Raw genomic sequence first — 24,838 nt, forward strand, 5'->3', positions numbered from 1 at the left:
GGGGAATTTGGGGGGTCTTGAGGTCCTCCCAGGTCCCTCCCTGTCCTTCTTCCCTCCTGCCCCAAGCCCCGAGCTGAGGACAGAGAGCACGGAGGACAAATCCCCCCATCAGAACTCAGTAGGAGAGGCTGTTTTGAAGGGCTCTACAGCACAGGAAGGCAGTGGAGAGGAAAAGCCACGAAGGTACCCCAGGAGAAGGGGCTCCAAAGCCAGCCTAGGTTGCTCTGAAGAGGAAAGTCCGACCCTGTGCCAGGAAGGTGGCCGGAGCTTGAGTCAGAGCTCCGACCTGGAGGTCCCTGAGCAGCTTCACACCAGGGAGAAGCCCTTCAGGTGCTTGGAATGTAGGAAGAGCTTCATCAAGAGCTTTGCCCTCCTCACCCACCAGCACCTCCAACTGGGGAACGGCCCTACAAGCACTTGGAATGAGGGAAGAGGTTTCAGACCAGCTCAGATCTCCTCCTGCATGAGCAGACGCAAAACGGGGAGAGGCCCTTCCGCTGCACCGACTGCAGGAAGAGCTTCAAGCACAACTCCAGCCTCGTCACCCACTGGCACATCCACAGCGGGGAGAGGCCGTAGGAGTGTGGGGAGCTCTGGCTTGACTTCACATGAACAGACCCACCACTAAGGGGAGCTGTACAAGTGCCCCGACTGCAGGAAGAGCTTCGTCCGCTGCTCCAACTCCATCAACCATTGGAGGATCCACGTTGGATGATCCACAGTGACCCACATTGCATTAAAGACCTGGTGAGTCACATTCTTGGTGATCCACATTGGGAAGACACCTGAGTGGTGGTCTCCATCCTCCTGGTTCCCTGTAGGCATCTGGATGAATGCAGGGGAAGGAACATCCATCAGGACATTCCTCTCTTATACTTTACTGCTGGTAGTTTTAGTGTTTATATTGTTTAGTAAGTAATTCTGATTAAGATCTTTTGTTTGATAATGTGTAATAATAAATAATAATTTTATCTAAATATCTGATTTGCCATCATTAAAACCTGCAGGACAAAAGTGGTTCAATCACAGCTCTGTAATTCCTTAAATTCCAACCATTGCCATAATCCAAGGCTGAGACGGGATCCAGCTGCCCCCAGGCTCCTCTGGGAGCAGGAGTTTAGAAAGCTGGGGAGTCCTTTCTGCACCTTGGCACTCAAGGGCAGGACTTCTTTCATGAACTTTGTCTAAGCCTTCCACTCCCCCCTGCAACAGGGGACGATGGGGAAAAAGGGAGGGGGAAAGGGGAGAAAAGGTGGAAAAAGGGGGTGAGAGCCCTTCAACTGAGCAGTTGAGGGGGTGGGACCCCCCAAAGCGAAGCACGGAGGGAGCTGCGGTTTGGCAGGATGATCGGAAAGGGGTGGGAGAGAAGGGAGAAGGGCTGGGATCCCCAAAACTGAGTGGGAGGGCAGTTGGGATGCCCAGACTAAGTGGGAGGGGCTGGGACCTCCCAGCTGAGCATGGGGTGTCTGGGGATCGGGGGGATGTTGGGAAAGAGGAGGGAGAGGGGGGAAGAAAGAGGGGGGACAGAAGGTAGAGGGGTCCCTTTGTGTCCCTCATCACATGAGGCTTGGAATGATTCCCTGGAGTTCGGGGGGGAGGGGGGGGGCAGATCCGCACTGGGGTGTCCCTGTCTATCGCTGGGGGTCTGATGGGGTGTTCCCCCCCACCCAACAGCCAGTGCTGAGGTGGCTGTGGGGCAGAGGGGGGTGGGAAAGGGGGATCTGGAGTGGCCCCCTGAGCATCCTGCCCAGTGCTGCAGGAACAGTGACACCAGCGAGGGCTGGCAAGCTTTGGGAAAGCTCCGACCTGTAGGAGCTGTCAGGGCTCCGGGGCACAGCCCAGGGGGGCCCAACAGAGAAACGGGGCTGGTCCCCAAGTGCAACTTGGGTGGGAACAAATGGTTTCCATCTGTCCCACTGAGAATTGGCACTGGGGAACAAACTGTCATCGCTCCGAGCAGCTACACTTTGCAGTGGCTGCTAAGTTTTTGGCACTACCAGGCACAGCTGGGAATGTGGGAGGGGATCTCCTTCCAGCTGAGATCCGGCAGCTTCGCAGCAGCCACCAGCACCACCCAGATCACCCAGAGGTGCTGGGAATGTGAAGGGATTGAGGACAAGCAGTGGATGAAGTACCTGGGACACAACTGCAGTTTTCACTATTATCTTGTTTATTTCCATGGGTGATTGCTTTGTCTGTGTGTGGGAGACCTGGAAGGTTGCCAAGTTGCTATAACTTCTCTACAATCTCTTCTGTGGGTTACCCCTGCGTTAGACACCAACAGTGGAATAATGTATGGTTTCCAGGATAAAGGACAGCCTTCTAATAATTTGTTCCACATTACTGGGATTAAAGGTGGTTGCATGTAAAGTTCGGGGCTCTGCAGTTCAATAGCTAATTTCATCGCTTCTCCTTTCAATATCCTGATTGCTTAAGAGTTATCCAGGATGAATCTCCATCCTGCCATGATCCATCATTAGTAAAATGGTCACTAAGACCTTCAGCAATGACTGAAACTAAAGTCTTACTAGCTCTCGGTGTTTGTTTTAAATGCCGAAGAGCATTTTGTACATATACATGATTAGTTAATCCTAAAAACTTCATGGCATCAACATCATCTGCTATCACAGAGTTCACCCCCTGCTCCATCAATCAAACCATCCACATTTGTGCTCATTCCCCAGGTTGTTGGGAATATTTAGACAAAAGATTTTTCATATCTTCTGGGGAGAAATCAACAACCTCATCCTGTGTCACTCGGTTACCCTGACTATCCACCACTGCCTTCCGCAATACAACAGGGGCTGCCCTTGCTTCCTGTGTCAACTCATCTGTTGTCGATGGCTTCCCTGTATTTTCTATAGAATTGTCCTCATCAGAATCATCACTACTACTCCATATGTTACCATCCCATTTCTCTGGGTCCCAGTCAGGGGAAGTGAGTACAGCACGCACCCATGGCCCCCGATCACTTCGTTCTATTTTTTTTTTGCCTATGCCGAATAGTTCTTAGGCATACTTTTCAGCTAAACTAACACATTCATCTTCTACCCTGTTCTTTTCAGTTTGAAGGTCAAGTAAAGCCTGGCATTGTACCAACTGAGTGGCTCTCACAGCACTCAACTGCTCCTGCAATTTGTTGTTCTTTTCTAATTCTTTTTGCAGTTAACTTATATGCAGTAAGCAGCGCACCCCCCCATACGTCTGGCATGTTCCAGACAACTGCTTGATTGAGTAGTAGGAATTTGTGTGAACTACTTCCAATATTGCAATACCTCCGTTGGGGTCTACTGTCCCCAATATCCAGGGGACATCTCTGTACATGTTTCCCATTTATTCCATAAGGTATTCCATGGTTCCTGCCCCCATTCTACTAATTGACAGGGAAGAGCAGTGGTTTCCTTGGGTTCTTTGCCGCCTGCGGCTGACCCTCCTAACCACTTCTTCATCTTAATCTACCAAACGTTCTCACTAACAGGTACAGTTTCAAGCTAAACACAACACCTATATACAAATCCCCAAAATGTTGCTCTCACACCACAAATGAATCTGACCTCACATACACATCCAATCTAGGATCTATGTATATACCAACCACCAAACACACACTCTATAATAGCTCCAAATGAGTCCTCAAAAAGACATATTTATGAGTAAAATAGCAACAAAACCTAACCCACCGAGTATCTGCTATGCTTTGATTAGCTCTACAACAAATACAATAGAAATTTAGAGTCCAATCTAACCTTATCTCCTGAATGCCTCCAAGTCCTAGGATATATTTTGTGCAGTTATTACACAGAGCTTGTACATATAATGAACAACTACAAAAGGGACAGATCTTCATTCTAGATCTAAAGCAGTATGATATATATACACAATTAATTGCTCAGAACAACCTCCCATATAAATAAAACCAAACAAAACATATGAAACACAAACACCGGCACACCTGGTGCCTACACAAACACACAGGGTCAACTGAACCCTGTGTTTCACTCAACACACCGGGCCGTAGCTTCACAGACTGTGCTCCCCACCTGAGAATCTCCCTCCTCACACAGTTCATTTGGAGACACAACTCTACAGGCTGTGCACTCCACCTGAAGATCCCCCCACCACTTTTGCAGGGATACAGCTTCATTGGCTGAGCACCCCACCAACGAATTTCCCCACAAAATACAGCTTTATTCTGCCATGTATCCTGCCGACTACGTCAATTTTCTGTACCAGATCGTTAGGATACGTGTCCATAACAAAGACAAGTACAACAGTGATTCAAACACTAACAAAACATCTTTTATTGCAGTGAGAATAAAAAAAAAACTACTAGTAAAGACAATCAAAAGCTAAAAAAAGAATACAAAAATACTACTTTATCAGTTGACCTTCACACAATAATATGAATAGCCTTTATTACAATATTAGCTAGTGAAAAGTGAATTAAAGGGATACAAAAAAAAAGGATATAAAACGTTTGCTTTCCCGGTTGCTTCCTACCAATAAACTGTGCTTACCTACACAGACAGACCAGGCCTACCAGGGTCTGCAGGGCTGGTCAGTGCCCATGCTTAGCAGGTGTCGCTGCGGAATTGCACAGTCTGGATGGAAGGATGAGAATTGCTCCACCCAGCAGTGCCGACACCCCATTTATCAGCTCTACATTACACTATGTTGCAATGCGGGAAGTCAGGGACGCTCAATATGAGTGTCAAGCAAGCTCCGTTTATTGATTATACATTACAGCTTATAGAGGATACATAATGAGATAATTAATATTCTGTAACCTAGCTCTACGATTGGTAACAGCCTTAAGAGTCAGATCCACCCTCAATCCTTGTTTATGGAAGTTCTCAGTTCCTTCTTTTCCCACAGTCTGGTGCCTCAGCAAGATAACCGCAAGATCTTGTTATTGCATAACGTTTATTGCCATGGCCAGCGTGACCTTGCTTGCACAGTAATCACACCAGCTGTGTTCTAACTCTGCCAAGTTCATGCTCGCTCAGTTCTTATGGGTCTACGTGCTTTGTCACATAGCCAACTCCCCACAACACTGCATAGGGCCAGGATGCAGGATAAGGTGGTGCTTGAGTGGCAGCCAAATAGCACCCATTCATCACCTCATGGCAACAGTCTGTGCGTGCTCCACTGTAGGGCAAGGGGAGAACGACCCCTGCCCACGTCATCCTACTCTCTCCATCACCTTCCTCACCCCTATGGACAACCTCTACCATTGTGTTCCAAGGGGATTTGTATCTGTCTTGCAGAGTGGAGCTAAGCCAAGGAGAAACTCAACTATGATAATAAGGAACATCCAGTTAACTTTGCTAAAGACACAATGGACCTTACATTAGCTTGTGCAATAGTTACATTGTACAATACTCTGGCTGGTTTCCATCCTAATATAATCACTTTCTCACCCCTCTTTGCTCCACTGATCATCTAAATCAAAAGTATTCCCCTTACGCACCTCGAAAGAAAGAACAAAAAGACACAGAATTACCTGTGACAAAAAGTGCCTGTCAGAACTGCAAAGACAGATTCCTCTGTGGGGAAGATTCTCCGCTTGGCCCTGCACACCCTTGTGCTGGGGGGAAAACTCAGCCTTTCTGCTTCCCTCTCCTAAGGGACTTTTCTTAGACATCCCTTTCCCCTATGGCCACATCAAAAGCCCTCCCGGCAATTTCCAAGCCTGTACCTGGCTCTCGTGCCCTCTCTGGCTCAGAGCCCTCAACTTACTTTGCAAGGAGCTGGGCCTTCAATCCACCTTCCAAAAACTGGTCCCTTCAGCTGGCTCAGAGGTTCTTGCAGTTGAATCAGGCCCTGCCCAAGGCCCTCCCATCAGGGGCTGGGCCCTGGAGGCAGGGGGAGATCCCTCCCCTGGCATGGCCATTCTTCCCCAGCCCTGTCTGGCCCAGCTTCCTCCCCCATGTACACTCACCCCTGGCACAGCCTGCACTGGGGCAGCATTTACTTCTTGAGCCCTTCAGAGCTGCCCCCATGGGGACACTTACATTTTCTGGGCCAGCACCAGAGCCAGCCCAGCCAGTCCTGCCCCTCATCCCCAGCCCAGCTCACTGACTCCAATTGCCCCTGGAACCCAAGAGCCAAAGGCGACACCCCCAGAGTGCAGCCCCACCCTCTGCAATGGGGCCCCAGGGGTTCCCTTTGCCAGGCAGCCCCTGCAAACCCTTGTCAGAGAGAAAATGGGGTGACTGAGTCCTGGATGCTTTTAGTAAAGAGCTCAAAACATTCCTTGGATAATGGAGGGAGGTGACTTTTTTATTCTTGACATTCCCAGTTCTCCATCTGGGGACAGGCTGTCCTCTAGGCTCCTGGAGGCCCAGGAGCCTTGGGGCCTGCCCAGCTTTCCTCCTCCCTGGGAGCTCCCAGTCCTCTCCTGACACCCTGTTGGCCCCAGGCCTTGCTGGCTCTGGGCTCACGGCCTGCTGGCACCATCCCACCAGCCTGACCCCCCCCTCCTTGCCCTCTCTCCAGCCGCTCCTGCCTTTTATGGCAAGGCACCATGTAAGGAAAACCCCGGTTATCAGCAATGGCACCTGTGTTGCGGGTGGGAGGGCAGGTGTGTCTGTTCTCTCCAAAGGCAAACTAAACCTGCCCGTTGAACCCAGCTCACCAGTAACTGGGATCCAAACACATTTGCCCCAGGACTGTGCAGCCTGTATGGCAAAGCCTGCACAGACACACTCTGAGCCTGCCCACTGCCAGGGCAATACCTTTGTTAGGATGCAAGCACAGTTTTGACGTGGGCAAACAAGCCCTTTGTGGCTGCTTTCACCTGTATTTGGTCTCCACCCAAAAATCTTTCAAAAGGCGACTTCTAAGGGTTCCGCTGAGGAAATGGGAGCAGCCAAGAGCTGCACCCGTGGGAAGAAAGTGGGACAGTACGAGAGCTCAACCTCTGGGGAGAAAGTGGGAGTCAAGGGCTGCACCAAGGGGAGGTAGATGGGAGAGTGCAAGAAGTTTCCCCATAAGACTCTGGGACGATGAGAAAGACCCAGAGCTATCACAAGGAGACATCAACAGATACCAAGTTTTCCAACGAGCAAGAACTGACCCACAAAGAAGTCAAGAGATACTGTTATAGGTAAAGTGAAACTGAGTTGAAATATAGTAATAAAATTTATTGAAGATTTATAGAAAAGGCAAATAAGCAAAACAGCATGCTGGGCGGCCGGGGAGACCCTTGCTCCACTCACAGTGTGCAAGCGCAGTAAGCAAAAACAGTAACTTTTATTTCTTTATCAGTCATTTGTTGTTCTTCCATTGGATCTGAGTTTGCAGGTCTGGTTCTGGTTGGCTTCCCTGCAGGCCCGTTTCAGTTGCTAGGTGCTTTCTCTTTTTTTTTAAGTCCATGAGGCCTAGTGTGTTTCTCCAGATGTCCCTCTTGGATACTCTGTATCATTCTCATTCTTCATTACTTTATGTGTGTGCTCTGAGACAATAAGCTTTTTAGAAAAGTAAGATACAGAATACTTCTTCAGCAAAGCACAATAATTTGTCTTTTCAGCTTAAGAACTGATTTAATTGGTTAATTAATCAGCTAATTAGTTATTTACTTAGTTATTTAGTTAATTAGTTAATTGGTTAATCATTTAAAAATGACAAATCAGTAATTACTAAGCCATTAATAAGAAAAAAATTACCTAGATAAATACCCAACAATAAAGTAATTAACTAATTAACAAATTAAGTATTTAATTAATTAACTAATTAAGAAATTAACTGATTAGTTACCTAATTAATTCCCTAATTACTGCTCCACATGGCAGCAAATTATCAATTCAGATGACCCACACCCCATTCCTCTCAGTACTAATTAATAACTCATTACTTAGCAATTAATTAGAAATTAATTAACTATTTAACTTTTTCACCTGCCCACAACAAATCCCACCGGTACACAAATACACCAGAATATGACAATTGTGCAACCCTAAGCCTAAGGCCTGACACCTAACCCTAACTCTAACCCCTAACCCTCCCCCTAACCCCTAACCCTTACCCTAAGCCTAACCCTTAACACCAAGCCTAAACCTAAGCCTAAGCCTAACTGTAACCCTAACCTGAACTCTGACCCTAACACAAATTGGTTATTGTGATTTGTAATTTTAACCTGCTCTTCTCATAGTAATTCGTCATTAGGGTTTTCAGGTGCTCTGTGATTGGTCTTGGAGGGTCCAGGCACTGGGGAAGGTCTTTTGGGCTGGGCCAGGTTAGGGCTAGGTTGTGGATTGGTCAGGTTTTGTCATTCAGTTTTTGGGAGGTCATTGGGTGAGGTGGGTTGGTTTTGGAAGGTTATTTGAGGGTCCTGGGTGTTGTTTGGGTTATTATTATGGTGCCTTTTTACATAGTTTCTTTTATTAAAAAAAAAAAAATTAAGTTACTATAATTCCCTAGTTGTCCCCAAAGGAGCAGCATTTCCACGGAGTTGTTTCTGTTGTAGTTCCGGTGTTTGTCAGCGGGTGGAACTGCTGGTCAGTCCTTTCCTTTGCAGTTCTCCTGTTTTGTCAGGGGGTGGCAGTGTTCAAGGTAACGTTTTGGTGCAGTTCTCGGTTTTGATCACTAGTGGGCAGTGCTGCTTTGTGATTTTTCCAGTTGATTTCAGCTGTAACTGTATGCATGTGTGCAAGAGTTGTTTTTGTAACTGGGTATGTTTTTCAGGTGTTTTAGGGTGTTATGTGCATCTCTGGGGGTTATTGAGGTGCTAATGAGGTGTTAACTAATTTGCATATCTGGTTATGTGTGATGCTGATTGGACTGCTAATGAGGTGTTAATTTGGTGGAAAATAATTGCATATTGTCACCATCTGTGGTGCAGAGCCAAGTGGTAATTAATTACATAATTAGTTGTTAAATGTGTAATAATTGGTGGTCCACGTGGAAAACATTACTTAGTTAATTTGAGTGAAAAAAAATAATTACCTGATTACTGGGAAAAAAATAATTAGTTAATTAGGTAAAAAATGTTAATTAGTTAATAGTGGGGAAGGCAAGTAATTATTAATTGGTTAATTAGTGAAAAGGCAATTAATCGAAAAACTAGTTAATTAATTAATTAGTGGGAAAACAGTTAATGGAAAAACTAATTTGTTAATTGGTTAATTTGTGGGGAAAATCTAATTAATTAATTAATTGGTTCGTTTGTAAAAAAACGTAACTAATGTCAGGTACAAATAAGTTAATTGGCTAATTTGTGGGGAAAAAGTAATTAATTAATAGAGAATACTAACTAGTTTATTAGTTAGTTGGTTGATTAGAGGAAAAAATTATTTAATTATTGTAATTAAGTAATTCATTAGTGGTCCCTGGAACAATTAATTACTTAATTAGTCTAACTAATTATATTGTAATTAATTGCTCATTATTTATGAGGTTGGGTTTTAATTGTTTTCTTTTTACTGCTCGGTGTCTGTTTCTGGGAACGTGGGAATTCTTATGGTGTGGGGAAAAAATTACTTCATTAGGTTAATTAAGTAATTTGAAATTAATTAGTAATTAATTAATTAGAAATTAAGTAATTAATTCGTGCTCCAGATGGGAGTTAGACGGCCACTTTCAGCACCACACTCCTGCAAGGGAACAATGGCAATTCCACCCAGGAAAGAAAGCCCTGAGCCCCTGTGCTTGTTTGAAGGTAAACCAGCAGGAGAAGTGAACCCAACGCAAAAGAGATTATAAATCAGAGTTACAATTTAATAAAAGTAATACAATAAATGCAATTATACAGCCAAACAATTGGTTTTTACTCCCAAACCCCAGATGTATAACCCAGTACCCTGGGGCACGAGCAGAGTGGTGTTTGTTGGCCCCTGTACTGAGCCGCACGTGGGCCCCAAGTCCAAAGGAAAAGCAAAACCTGCTGGTGAGTGGTGGTTTCAGCTCTGGTCTTCCTCTGTATCCAACCAGTGGTACCACAAGTCCCAAGATTATACACGCTAAGGTTCAGGTGGGAATGCCCAGCACCTCCCCCAGGGCGGGGAGTTCCTCAGTAGGTGATTGTGAGTCAGTGAGATATTTTTGGAATCCTTGATGGCCCATTAGCAGACATGACGCCTCAGGCTGGGCGTGGAGGTGCTAATGACTCCCCAGAGAGGAGTTGTCACACCTGAGTAATTGGTGTGAGGACAGGAACATCCTCCTATCTCACAGACTCCTTAACCCCCAGCTTACAGCCTGAAGGGTCAGGTGTGCTCTGGGCAGCTGCTCCAAATGGTCTATTGTTAACAGTTGCTGGGAAATGACATGGAGGGTGTACAATACACAGTTTGGGTTACACCCCACAGTGATGAACTGGTCCCAGCTGCTCTAACTAGGACACCCTCCGTCTCTCAAGTGCAGTTGAAGCGCCACTCTCAGCACTACCTGGACAACAAGAGCTTGCTGTGTGCACACCTTTGGTCTGGGAGGAATCTTCGTCCATCTTGAATTTTGGGAGTCAGATGGCCAATATCAGCACCGCGCTCCTGCAAGCCAACAACTGCTGTTTTACCCAGGAAAGAAAGCCCTCAGCCTCTATCTTTCAAGTGCAGTTGGTGCACCACTCTTGGCACTACCTGGGCAGCAGGAGCTTTCTGTGTGGGCACCTGGCTCAGGTGGCACCTTGAGTGGACACAACCCCTGCCGTGGTGTCCTCAGCGTGCTGGAAGGTCTTCTGACATTCCTGGTGGTTCCTCAGCAGGTGTTGGAGCAGGTGCTGAGGCAGCTGCAGCCCCTTTGCACCTCGGAGCAGCCATTCCTCCAGGAACTCTTCCAGCTGAGCCACGATGCTGAGGATTTGCAAGGTCTGGAGGTGAGTGGGAGGATGTATCCTCTCCAAGGCCGTTTTCCAGTCCTCCCTCCAACCTCAGCGGCCACAGCAGGGGGGCTGCTCACCTCTGTCAGGTGCCTGGGCTCTCCTGGACTCTCTAGTGGGGAACAATTAAAAGGAACTCAATTAAGATCTCCAGCAAAATCACGGTGTCTCTGAACATTCGACTCCATTCAAGCATTCAACAGAACTCCAACAAGTGAATAAAGAAATAAAACCAGACCTCAAATTTTCCTCCCCAAGGGAGAGCAGATAAATCATGATTTACATCAGATGGGATATTGGGAAGGAATTGTTCCCTGTGAGGGTGGGGAAACCCTGGCACAGGTTGCCCAAAGAAGCTGTGGCTGCTCCGTCCCTGGAAGTGTCCAAGGCCACGTTGGCACAACTTGGGATAGCGGAAGGTGTTCCTGCCCATGGTAGCAGCTCACAGAACATCTCTGCTCCTGCTCCAGAGAAGGGACCACAGGGTGGGGGCAGTGCCTGTGGGATGCAGGAACTCCCAGAAATGCTCAGCTCCTCACCTTGATCATGTTCCCTCTGTCTGGTGGCTCCTCCTGGCTCTCCCTGCTCCTGGCAAGGTTCCACCGGGGCTGGTGCCTGTTCCCCAGACACTTCTTGGGGCTCTCCTGGAGACCTGCAGGGTGCCTGGGTTAAACATCTCCATCCCCTTCAGCCCCTCCAGCTCCTTGGGAGACTGAAATGTCTCTTTTTATGCCTGATCTGATGCATGAATTGCCCTTTTCCTGATGGATTTTCCCCCTCCTACTCTTTTTCATTGCTCTTTTTTTTTATTTCCTTGGCTGTGCTTCTTATCCCTTTGGTATTTATTTACCGCTTAGCTCTAGCTCTTGAGGGCTGGGGGGTGAAAAATCCCAGGTGATAAGGGCATAAATCAGCAGAAAAACCTGCAAGAGACTAGAAAAACTGTTGCTTATTTTTAATGGTAAATTGCCATAAAAGAATATCCAGGGGAGGTGGGAGTGGCTTCCCCCCCCCTTCCCCCGCCAAAACCTGGCCTTTTAAAATTAAAAGCATTCACCCGGAAATTCACTTTTCAAACATTACCACTTTTTACCACACTGTTTTCACTGGGTGCTTGACTCAAGTGGAAAAGTTAAAAAAAAAACCCTTTAAAATATGCATTTAAAACCCATTATTTCACTCCCTGAAAGAAACCAGTGGAGAAACAGCCAGATTATTTTCTAATTAATTCTAAAAATCAGCATCATTTCACTCTCCCAGAGGTCCTGGGTGAGTCAGGTCAGGTCTCCATCTCTCATAACAGCCGGAAGATCTTTATTTGAGCCACTACCTGCAGGGATTTTACCTTTGGGAAGGATTTGTCAGTGCCCTCCATGCAGAGCAGAGGTGACAGCCAGCCTCACTCGTGACCTCAGCCTTGCTAAAACCATGGAGAAAACTCATGAGCTCCTTCAGAACCTTTTTCCCACTCTTATGCAATGGATGATGAAAATTTCCCCCGACTGGGAAGTGGCAAAACCAGAAGGAAAAGAAAAGGATTTTACAAGCCTGGAAATGTTTGTGTGGAAAGGGGAATTGGAACAGGAGAAAAGACTTAATTATTGGCTCACAATTAATTATAAACAGCTTGAGGTTTGCCATCTAAACTCTCCCATAACACTGAAACGAGGCAATAAATCAGCAGGTGGTGTGTTTTAGAAGCATTTTGCCATAAATAATCCTTTATGAGGGCAGGGAATCAATCCCAAAAATTCAGTGCCACAATAAGCAGCAGAAAAGAAGTTGTACAGAGAGCCTGGGATATTTTAAAACAGGGGTGAGGGAAATTATCAGGCACAGCCTGGGCTCCCATCCATCCAGGATCACCCCACGGAGCAGCTGGGAAGGGGGAGGAAACATCAGGAAAGACCTTGGATGAAGTTCCTGCAGAGCTTCAGTAAAGCCAAGCTTTCCCTGCGGAACAGCCCCAGAGCAGCCAGTTTTGCAGGAAATATTCCAGCAGAAGGCTCTGAAGGTCTCTGGGAGAGACTCTCAGCACTCCCAGCACCGGTGGCTGCCAAGCTCCTGCAGCAGAAGGACACCCTGGTGCTGTTGGCCCCATCCAGAAGAGCTGGAGATGGAGTTTGACTGTGTCCTCTAGCTGAGCAGAGGTCACCTTCTCCTCCAGAGGGAGGGCTGTGATGTTCACCCTCCTGCTTTGCCCCCGGGTTTTCCAGACAGGGGCAGGCAGAGCTCAGCCAGTGCCCAGGAGCCCTGGGACAGGTGCCTCTCTGGGTACAATCTTCTAAAAATTCCCCTAATCTCCCACCAATCTCACTCTGCAGAGGTGGAGGGGGCTGTTATTTAATGTTCTATTCACATCAGTGATGGGCTGAACAGCTCAAACCCAGCCTGGGGCTTCCTGCCTGGCCTGGCCCTCTTCCCACCTCATGGAGCAGAGCAGGGCCTAGCATCAGCAAAGCTCAGCTCATCCTGCCTGTGGCAGCCACCCCAGATTATTTTGATCAAAAAGATGGCACTTTTGGATGATCTATGATGGTGCAGTGATAGGTTTGCAGCCTCCAAGGTGTCCTTCTGCCCGTGCAACGGGTTTCCCAGACAGTGAATTTGCTCCTGGGATTTAATTCCTCTTGTTTTATAGGTATTCAGCACAAAGTACTGAAAGGAAATCACTGCTTTAACGTTTACCAGAAGGGGATGGGACAGCCTGTCTGCCACATGTGCCCCACATCACCTTGTTTTTATTTTAACAAGTTTATCTTCACAAGTGGTCCAGTGGAAGGTGTCCCTTCCCGTGGCAGGGGGTGCAACTGGATGTGTTTCAGGTCTCTTCCAACCCGAACCATCCTGGGATAAAGGGCCTCTTTAACAGGCATCTCCAATACTCTTCCTTTTAATGACTTTGCTCCTGAGAAGACAAACCTGGATGCTTTTCCTTTCTGCTCCAAGTCCTTTGCTCCAAGCCCATCAATCACTCTGCAAGTGGAAACCTCTTTATCCCCGGCACAATCTTTGTGATTTCCTGCTGTTTAAATAAAAGCAATCACCCCTCTCCAGGAAATGGGGCTTGATCACATTATCTTATAAAGCACAGATTGGAGTTGGCTTCCCCACTGCTAATTCCCTAGGCTGACTTGCTGAAAGTGCATTCATTGCCTCTTATCGGGAATTCCTATTTTTAAGCAGAAAAAAGCACTTTTGCCCGTGAAAAGCTGTATTCAGGAATGGAGGAAAGGGATGGAGGAGAGAAATATTTCTTTTAACTATTTGTTTCGCCTGATGTGGCAGGTGAGGCAAAGCATGTGCCCCTCTGTGCCACGCTGAGTGGTCAGAGAATCATGGAATGGTTTGGGTGGGAAGTTCATCTCATCCAGCCCCTGCCATGGGCAGGGACACCTTCCGCTATCCCAAGTTGTTCCAACCTGGTCTTGGACACGTCCAGGGATCCAGGAGCAGCCACAGCTTCTCTGGGCAACCTGTGCTAGGGCCTCACCACCCTCACAGCCAGGAATTTCTTCCCAGTGTCCCACCTAACCCTGCCCTCTGCCAGCTTAAAGCCATTTGGGTACCATTTGGACTATTGAGGTGAGATTTTCCTCCTTTTTTTTTCCAGGACTGCTGTGCTCCCTTGCAAGTACTTGTACCCTGCTAGCACTGCTCATCCTTGTTCCATCCCATGGTCCTGAGGGGCCCTGTTTTCCTGGTGCACGTGGCTGAGGTGTCTTTGCCAAGCGGCACTGGGCAGGAGGAGCTGGAAGGGGTGGTGGGTACACTGAGATGGACTGCACACCCAGAAATGGGATTCACCAGCCCCATTCCCTTTCCTAGGTCCCATCTCTTCCCTGGGTCCCATCCTCTGGCTCAGGGTCTGGACACAAGTGATGAAGGAGGTGCAGAGCTGGAAGGAGCCCAGTGATGACTCTGATGGACTAAACACACCGTGCAAAGTGGTTTCTGACATTCAAGCCTGGCCAAGGTGGCATGGAACTTTCCATTACAGTCCTTTGTTTTGCTGAAGGAAAATGTGACTTCTGGGCAATAAAAAAGTTCCAGAGAAGACAGATCAGTTTCTCTTTTTATCTCCAGAAACACCTGACTGGAATATTTTGAGTCAGATGCAACGATTTCCGTGGAAATTATCCCCTTGGGACAGCACAGCCCCAAATGCAGCTCACTGTGAAATCATTCTGCAAATATTGCTACAAATGCCCCCCTGTCTTCAGGGACAGGTTTGGTGCCTTCTCTTCACAGGGAAAAGTGTCTGAGGAACCTGTGAGAAGCCCTGATTGTGTGAAATATGGACCAGGCTTTACAGAGTGATAAAATCACTGGGTGGTTTGGGGTGGGAGGGATGGAAAACTCACCTTGTTCCACCCTCTACCATGGGCAGGGACACCTTCCACCAGCACAGGTTGCTCCAAGCTCCATCTAACCCGGCCTTGGACACTTCCAGGGATAGGGAGAAATGAGGAAATTATAAGGTTTTCCTGGAGCCTTCTCCAGGCTGAACAACCCCAAGCCTGTCCTGACTGGAGAGGAGCTCCAGCTCTCAGAGCAAGAGAAGAGAAAGCTTGGTGGATTTTTCCAGGAGATAATAGTGGGGTGGGAACTCCGGAACAGGTCAGGAAGACTTCGAGAGCCAGGGAGAAGGGAGGTGACAACAGCTTAAGGGTGATTGTGCTTTGTTAACCAGGCAGTGCCATGTCCCACAGCTCCTCCAAACACAAGCTCAACCGTCCATGTGGCATTACCGAGCCCTGCATAGGGAAGGTGACCAAAAGCTACAACTCTGAGGAACAGCTAAACAAAATTGGGGAATTTGTGGAGCCAAGGGTCACACAGACACTGCCTGACATAAAGCAGAGTTGGCTTTTTCACGTCCTGCCAACCCCAGACCCAGCCCATGGAGGAGAGAGTAACTCATGGCACAAAATCCAGGGAAAACACCTGTGGTGGAGAGTGATTAACAAATTCCCTGCCAGTAAATCCCAAAGGTCATATTTGCAGATCACTCACCTCCTTTTCTTCTTCCCAACAAGGAGGTTTTGGCTTGTCCAAAGAAGGCTTTGATTTCCTGCTCGTAGAGCCTGCCGAGTTTCTGGGCACAGACCTGTAAGGGACAGAAAGGACCAGGGGAAAGCGAAAGGTCCAAATTTTAGCATTTCAGACCTTTTCCTTCAATGCAACATCTGCCACTGAGTGCCAGGCTGTTTCTCCCAAGCACAGAGGTCCAACATGTTGTGGCCAAGTTGGCCAGACACTCTCCCAGAAGGGCCAAATGCTCGTTGGGGCAGGAATTTGGTGAGACCAAGCCCTCACCAGGAATTCACCAGTCGGACCAATCTGTTCCTGGTGGATAAAATATTCGTTTGTTCAGTATTTCAGCCATACTTTGGGGAGGTCACAGAGCAGAGCTGGGTTGCTGTTCCTCAGCCAGGACATGAGGGGGGTGTAGGCCAGCAACTCCTTGTGATGGAGTCCATGGCTTGGTGCAGACAACTTGTCAACAGGCTGCCCAAGAGCAGGGACCTGGGAATTGCCATAAAACAGCATAAACAGCAGAGAGAGTCAAATAAAACAGCCCTGAAAAACTTCCCAATTCTCCTGGAATTTCCAGCTCTGAAAAGTCAGAATTTCTGAATTTCCAGGTTTGAGAAGCAAATTCCAAGCTGAAGCAGGGCAGGCATGACCACTTGGAGCTCGAGTTTGAATCCCATTATCTGGGAACAATTCTAAGCTGGCCCAGCAGTAACATAGGGGATAATCCAGATAAGCACCTTGGGCAGGAGAAGACACAGTAGGAAAGCTCCTTGCGGAAGAACATGCTGGAAATCCTCCCTCAGAGCACTGGGAGGTGGTTGGGGGGGGATGTTGGGATTCCATTGATAGGAGGGATTTGCCAGGGTCTGGAAATGCTGGGACACCACACCACGGACAGAGTCGTGTGGAGCTCAGAAGGTTCAGGGCAGGTCCAAGTGGAGCAGTTTGTCCAGCCAAGGTCTGAAAATCTCCAAGGATGGAAATCCCACAGTTCCCTCCCGGTTTCCAGCCTTGCTTGAAGGAAAACATGGAAGACTTAAGGAAATAACCCTGAGGATTTGGGAGTTGCTCCTTTTCATGAAAGGAAATCCAGGAGAGTCAAATTTTCCTTTCAGGTTTCTGCCCACAGGGATATTGTCCATCACATCAAGTACTGAGGAATAAAAGAGAGGATATTCTGGTATGGAGGTAAAAAAGAGGATATAATGGTATCAAAGGAAAAGGAGAGGATATCAGGGTATTGAGGGAAAAGGAGAGAATATCATGGAACAGAGGGGAAAAAAAGAGAGAATCTCATGGACTGGAGGGAAAGAACAGAGGATCTCATGGCCTGGACAGGATGAGCTGTGGGCTGCAGCCCCACATCACTCACACTCTGGGAAATAGGACAGGAGTAAGTCCTGCCCTAAATACCAGCACCCAAAAGCCAATGAAGGAGGATCTGCTGTAGTCTCGAGTAAATCCAGCCCGGGAGGGAGCTGAAACTCAAAAAACCTAAAATTGCAGAGCATCCCTCAGTCCCACCTCGGCCAAGAACACACACCCAGCCTCACCACCAGGAAAACTCGGAATTTCATGCCAGGAGCACATCCCTGGACACCAGCAGGTTTCCAACAACTCCCACACACTGCTCCAATGAATTATTGTTTTTCCAAGCTTGAGGACAGACAACTGAGCTGCCGCAGAAGACCGCAATGTCTAAATATGCCTTTCCACCACCCTGTCTGAGCTGTAAGAGGTGTTGTACAACCCTGGTACACTGTGCTGCCATATATCCATGTATTTAGAGGAATTGGGGATGTGCTTGGCAGAAGTTTGACTCAACTCTAATGGAAACTGGACCAGGCAGTGTCCCAGCCCAGCAGAAGGTGCCTGCTGTCCATGAATGGCCCAGCTTGGCTGTTCACAGCAGGAATTGGATTCCTCCAGGAATGGAGCCAATTCAGGCTGGGAGAGCTGGGAGGGTTCCCCTGGAGAAGAGAAGTATCCAGGGAGACCTGAGAGCCCCTTGCAGGGCCTAAAGGGACTCCAGGAGAGCTGGAGAGGGACTGGGGACAAGGCATGGAGGGACAGGAAACAGGGAATGGATTCCCACTGCCAGAGGGCAGGGATGGATGGGATATTGGGAAGCAATTGTTCCCTGGGAGGGTGGTGAGGCCCTGGCACAGGTTGGGCAGAGAAGCTGTGGCTGCCCCATCCCTGGAAGTGTCCAAGACCTGGTTGGAACAACCTGATCTGTGGAAGGTGTCCCTGCCTGTGGCAGGGGGTGGAATGAGATGGGCTTTAAGGTCCCTTCCAAGCCAAACTATTCCAGGATTCCAAGATCTCCAGAATAAAGCCCACCCTCCAATCCTGTTTTCCCAGCTCCCAGCTCTGGTTGTCACTGTCAACCTGCCCCGCCGGGTGCCTCCAGGTCTGTGCTGCTGCTAAGCTTCCCAAATCCAAGCCTTCTCTTTCTTTCCTGTTTTTCCCAGGCAGCTCAGTGATCCTGGGAACTGATTCCTGGGAGCATCCCCACCGGCATCAGTGGCTCAGGGCCACCAGCAGAGGCTGGGATGCTGGAATGGTGCAGCGAGTGCAGCACAGGCTGGGGGTGTCCCTGCTCTCCACTTCCCCTGCTGGATGGGGGTGTTCATGCAGTCAGACAAAGCCTCAGCTGCAGCACTGCAGGACCTCACTCCAGCAGGGCTGGAAAGATCTGCCCTGCTCAGGACATCCCAGTGCTCCTTGCTGAGGTCCAGGCGGGTCTAAAAGCAAAGCCAGAAGAGAGCAGGATCAAGGACAACCAGGTTTTCAGCCCCCACGAAAAGGTGCTGGCTTGAAACGGCCAAGTGCTCCCCTCAGCTGCCTCAGTAGGTCCACACTGCTCCATCTCCATCCAACCCAAAGTTTTGCACAGGAAAAACTGCAATGGTGGCCAAGGACACCCTGGCAAACCTCAGCCTGAGTTTCTGAGGGGCTGGAAGCTTTGGGATCACTACTGGCAGCAGGGTGGTGGGGAGGAGAAAGGAAAAGCTCAGGGTGCTGCAGCTCGAGAAATGAGAAGGTCAGTGGCACAGAGGTCACCATAAGCTGTGGAACTGGGGATTAGCTGTGCTGTCCCCGCACAGTTCTTGCATTTATGGTGTGGTATGTTGGTAAATAATTTGCTTTCCCATATTCCAAGAGGTCCTCAGGAGTTTTTCCACTGGCTATGCTGTCCCCTGGGACCTCAGGGGAGAGGTCCTGACCCTCCAGCAGGAGTTGGGATGGGCTGTTGGCACAAAGGCCACAGCTGGTGGCACACACTGAATGGACACATTGCCTTCTAGAGTGGGGAAAGAAGGAAAAGAGAGAGAAAAGGAAAGGGGAAAATCCCATCAGTGGGAAGTAGGAAGAGAATCAGTAGGGTCTTTGGACAAACAGGGTAGCAGGAAGTCCCTGGAGTGCTTTCCCATAAATGTATAGTTTTTTTCAGGAAGAAGTTCTTTACAAAAGAGTGATCAGACACTGGAATGGGCTGCCCAGGGAGGTGGTAGAGTCACCGTCCCTGGAGGAGTTTAAGGACAGACTGAATGTGGCACTCGGAGCCATGGTTTGGGTGACAAGATGGAGTTTGATCAAGGGTTGGACTCGATGATCTCAGAGGTCTTTTCCAACCTCGATGATCCCGTGATTCTGTTTGCCTCAGGACACTCCAAGTCCCTTCTGCCTGCGGGGTTATCAGTGCTGGTGGGAGCAGGTTGGACCCAGGCTGGGTGTGGCAAGTTCTGCCTCTAATTGCTCATTAGTTGCTGCACTTGTGCATTCCCAGGTAATGATTATTGGCTGTTCAATTATTATTTGGCTTTGTCATTCCTAATCCTGCTCAGCAAAAGGACTTTGAGAGACCCCTGTGGTGGTGAGGGGGCTGCACATCCCCTGGACTGGTCTACCTGGAGTCCATCCAGGCCATTTGTCCATCAAGACAACACAGTCCCTCATTTCTAGGCCAGGGAAGCTCTGTCTTTGCAGACAGATCATTGTTTTCAGTGTTTGAGGTCACTGAAATTTGTTTTCTGACAGATCCAAGAGAAATGTCTCCACCAATCCCCATGCCGTGAGGAGCAGGATCTCATCCATCAGCCTGCTCCTGTTGGAGATGATGCCATGCAGCAGGGAGTTTTCCCAGTGGATGTGGTCCATCTGCTGTTTCCCACTTCCCAGGACCTCATCATAGACCTGCAAGGTCTCCTCCACCCTGGCCACTTCTGCCAGGGCCTCGTCGATGGAGCTCCTCAGCTGTGTCACCTGCTGCTCGGAGGAGATGATGGCCTGGGGGATGGAGAACAGAGGGATCCAGGGCTTAGAAGCGACTGATGGACTCAGCTCAGAGTAAAATCAGAGAACCTGGAATGGTTTGGGCTGGAAGGACCTCAAAGCTCATCTCATTCCACCTTCTGCCATGGGCAAGGACACCTTTTGCTATCCCAGGTTGCTCCAGCCTGGCCATGGACACTTCCAGGGCTGGGGCAGCCACAACTGCTCTGGGCAACCTGTGGCAGGGCCTCCTTGTAAGGAAACACCCCAGCTTTGAGGGGGTGTCTCCAGCACTTCTCTGCATCCCATGGCCATGCCAAGGGCCTGTCTCAGCCCATTTAGCACAGCTCAGGGCACTGCCAGGGTGCCTCCCAGCTGCTCTGGCAGTGCAATTAATAACGATTAAATCACGCCCGAGACATGCCCTGAAGGCACAGTTTGCCTAAGGAGGGCTCAGGAGCTTGGGATGGATACTTGTTTGGATGGCTGGTGGAGATCAGCAGCGTGTTAATCAGTGCTGACAAGCTCTGCTAGAGATTCCACACTTCCAAATGTTAATTGTATCATTTGCAGGGCCTGCATCCTAGGAAAGAAAACAATCAATAGGCACGGGCCTGGCAGGCCTGAGCTTTCCAGGCTGCTGCGTTTCTCTCCATTAATAAAGCTTTTAAAGACGTTTGTTTGCTCCGATAATTCAATTTTTTGATGTCTTTTTCTTTAAATGAAGAAGAACATCAGAAGCAGCTGCACCCCCAACCTGGCCCATGCTCAGCTCACAGAGGGAAGGAAGAGAAGCAAAGAAGAACAAAGAGCAGCATCTTGACAAACCAGGAGGGGTTGTTGTGGCTTGGACAGACAATCCTGTGCTCTGGATTAGGGATGTGTCTGGAAGCACAATCCATGCTGGGCATATCCAATCCTTGTGTTAAGAACTCTTTTCAAGCTCCACCTGCACTGCTGGTCAGGATGAAGATGAGCTGGAAGCTCCAGCTCTAGAAAAAGGCTTTGGGTTGGAGGGACATTAAAGCCCATCCAGTCCTGCCCCCTGCCATGGGCAGGGACACCTTCTACTAGCCCAGGTTTCTCCAAGCCCTGTCCAGCTTGGCCTTGGACACTTTCAGGGATAGGGAACATTCTCTGAGTAACCTGTGCCAGGGCCTCCCCACCCTCACAGCCAGGAATTCCTTCCCAATCTCCCATCTTTTCCTGTCTTCTGGCACTGGGAAGCCATTCCCTGTGTCCTGTCCCTCCATGCCTTGTCCCCAGTCCCTCTCCAGCTCTCCTGGAGCCCCTTTAGGCCCTGCAAGGGGCTCTCAGGTCTCCCTGGAGCCTTCTCTTCTCCAGGTGACCCCCCCAGCTGTCCCAGCCTGTCCAGTGCACAGAACTCAGCTCCAATAGCACCAAGGATGCTCAGCTAAACATTCCCAACCTGCCTCCCCAGTCTGGCCCCACTCCTGGGCTGCTGCTTTCCAGCAGATCCCAGGACCTCCAGCTCTGTCCAGAACTTCAGATTGTATTAAATGTTCTTAAATCAGAGCCATAACCCCCTCCCCCTAGACCTGTCCCTGCCCTGCCTTCAGATGGTCCTATTAGGAGCATTAGGATTCACGGCCCCATGGTGGGGGTGCCCTGAGTGAAGCATCACCAGTGTCACCGACAGGGCAGGGCTGGTGGAAGGGGCTCTCCAGAGGATCCCTGCTCCTGGAAAAGTAATATACTCCAGCTGCAGAGCTGCTGGGAGCTGCCTGTGGTTCCCCAGGTGCCAGGATCCTGAAATTACACAGGAATACCAATGTACAAATCAGTGCCATCCTTCCCCCTGGAGCAGAGAAGAAGTCTCTTGCTGTTGCTGTGGTGAGTTTTGAGAGCCCCAGATGAGGTGGGTGATTTATATAGTGAGAGGAGGCCAAGGTGTCATCACTGGGATGTGGGGGAAAGCATTTAAATAGATGCATGTGCCAGTCCAACTTGATGGTATTAATAACACTTAATATTGCAGATTAGGCTCAGAAATAGAAACGTCTCACTGATTAATTTCTATTAGAGATAAATCACATTTTTTTCATTAGGAGGCATTAAAATAATGTATTCAACAGCTGCTTTCATCTCAAATAGCTTAATAGAGATGTATTGGCTGCTCTCACAGGGTATTTTACTGGGAAACAAAGTGCCTGTAGGACTTGCCAGGTGCTGGTAGAAACAGACCTCAGGAGTTTGGTCTTCCAGATTAACTGCTAAGTTCCCAACTGTAATAAGTCACATATTGGGAATACAGCAAACACTGGAGTTAAAGGAGGTTGGATTTAGGGCTTGTGGTTTCTTGTGTGCTTTAGGATATTTCCTTTGGCTTATTTTTTTTTCCTCTCTTCTCTTTGGTTCCCTCCCCATAAAATGCCAGCACCAGGTATTTTAGCATAAGATAAATGCTTGAAGCAGCTTTCTTTTTTCTTTTTTTTTTTTTTTCCTCCAGCACTCAAAAGAATTTTGCAGAAACGCAGTAAAACATATATGGAGTCAATAAAGCCTACTAGTCATAGAATTCCAGAATGGTTTGCGTTGGGAGGACCTTAAAGCTCATTTCATTCTACCCCCTGCCATGGGCAGGGACACCTTCCACTATCCCGGGCTGGAGCAACTTGGGATAGTGGAAGGCATCCCTGCCCATGGCAGGGGGTTGGAACTCCATGGTCCTTAAGATGCCTTCCAACCCTAGTCCCTCTGTGATTCTATGAAATACACAGATAATCATGTATTGTGAAGTAAAATATATTTTTATATCTGCACATATCTTTATTTCTTGGAGGGGAGACGTCATCAGGCAGCCACTCACCCCTTTCCTGGCATCACCAACACTTTACTCCCCTCCCCAGCCCAGGGTGCAGAGAGGATCTCTGTAAATAAGACGAATTGTCTATTTTTCTTCCCAGCCTGCACTGTGTCACCATGGCCACCGGATAAGTCGGGTGCCTGTGTCTCCAAATACCCTAAACACGGATTCTCCTCACTGATTCCCTCTCCCTGGTCCCCCTCTCCCACTATTCATACCCACAATTTGAAGTGGCTTCACCTCTCATTGATGATGCAAAAAGCCACTGTGAGTGTGACAAGGGAATGATTCACCTTCCAGTGCACACAAAGGTGACAGCTCTGCCCAGGAACCGGTGGCTCAGCTTCCACAAGCACCTGAGAAATGTTTCCTTCTCCTCAGTGCTGCTGGTGTTCCACTTGTACACCTTGTCAAACTGCAGGTCAGAGTCCACCAGCAGTTAGACACCACTGGCCACACCAGGGATACCCAGCACAGGTTTGCAGCACCTTTGAGAGGCACTTGGCAAATTATCATAAGAGCTCTGAGACTGAAGGGTGAACAGCAGTTCTGGCCACAGGAATGGACGTGGGGACACCCAGAGTGGCTCAGCCTGAGCAGTCAGCCAGTCCTGACCCATCACACTCATTTAATTTTGGATTATATTAAGTCCTTCACCTTCCACTGTGGTTTTGGGGGATGGATGATGAGTTTTGACAGTGGCCAGTGGCAGATGTTTGGGATAAAAAGCATTCAAAGGGTGCCTTCAGGATTCCCTGGCAGCCTCCAGCAGCCCGTGATCCAGCAGCTCACTGAGCTGGAGGTTGGATCTACAGCCCTGTGTTTAACAGCCCTTGAAGGACTTGCTGTCCCTGGTTTCCTCTGATGGTTTTTGGAATTTATGCAGTGTTGGCACCTCCAGCATCCTCTGGCAATGAGCTCTGTGGTGCAATGATGTGCTGAGTGAGGCAGTGTGATCAGCTGGAGTTGAGAATTTGAGGTGAGTCCAAAACTCACCCAGCCCTCACTGCAGATATTCTCTCTGAAATCCTCAAAATCTCAAGCCTCTCTTCACTCCGAGGTTGGGAACACCCAGAGAAAGGCCAGGACCAGGTTTTCACAAGCTCAAATCCCTGTGGCAGCAGTGTGGTGTCACTTGTGCTTCACCTGGCATCACCCTGCAGGGAAGGTCACCTGAGATAACAGGAGCATGGATGGGGGGAAAAAAAGCACGAGTGGCATTTCCCAAGTTGTTTTCATCCCTCTAAAAAGCTCATCTCATCCCTCCCTTGCTGTGGGCAGGGACACTTTCCACTAGCCCAGGTTGCTCCAACCTGGCCTTGGACATTTCCAGGGATGGGACAGCACAGCTTCTCTGGGCAACCTGTGCCAGGGCCTGCCCACCCTCACAGGGAAGTGAAGTCTGAAAACAACATGTTCCTTCTCTGTTGTTTTTTTCTACCAGTTTGTCTTTTACTTTTTAATCTCCTTCCAGCTCTATTTCATTTTTCTCCTGTTTTCTATCTCTCCAGACTGCTACTTTTCCTTCTGCAGGGCTTATTTTTGGCCCAGCTGAAATCTCAAGCCTCTCTTCACTCCGAGGTTGGGAACACCCAGAGAAAGGCCAGGACCAGGTTTTCACAAGCTCAAATCCCTGTGGCAGCAGTGTTGTGTCACTCATGCTTCGCCTGCCATCACCCTTCAGGGAAGGTCACCTGAGATAACAGGAGCGTGGACTGGGAGCAAAAAGCATCTGTGGCATTTCCCAAGTTGTTTTCATCCCTAGAAATGTCAATATGTTTACATCTACCTATGCCCAGAGGATTGTCTCATGAAGAGGGGACTCCAGCCACAGGAGACTTGTTTTGTTTTTGGTTTCTTTCCACTAGATAAGTGAA

General features: G+C 48.6%; 1 protein-coding gene across 1 annotated transcript in view; it reads right to left on the reverse strand.

Moving 5' to 3' along the window:
* The window catches only part of CD79A (CD79a molecule), a 24,391-nt gene extending 3,491 nt beyond the window's left edge, over nt 1-20,900 (reverse strand). Inside the window, exons 1-5 of the mRNA XM_027902660.1 lie at nt 20,892-20,900; nt 19,934-20,149; nt 15,833-15,926; nt 11,356-11,468; nt 2,066-2,092 (exon numbers count right to left, since the gene is read on the reverse strand). Coding sequence (XP_027758461.1) covers nt 2,066-2,092; nt 11,356-11,468; nt 15,833-15,926; nt 19,934-20,149; nt 20,892-20,900 — 459 coding nt within the window. The remainder of the gene's footprint in view (nt 1-2,065; nt 2,093-11,355; nt 11,469-15,832; nt 15,927-19,933; nt 20,150-20,891) is intronic.
* Nucleotides 20,901-24,838: the final 3,938 nt, after the last annotated feature.

The sequence above is a fragment of the Empidonax traillii genome, unplaced genomic scaffold (assembly GCF_003031625.1).
Source record: "Empidonax traillii isolate 1590-97213 ecotype Southwest subspecies unplaced genomic scaffold, ASM303162v1 scaffold902:size247835, whole genome shotgun sequence".
In the NCBI taxonomy this organism is placed as follows: Eukaryota; Metazoa; Chordata; class Aves; order Passeriformes; family Tyrannidae; genus Empidonax; species Empidonax traillii.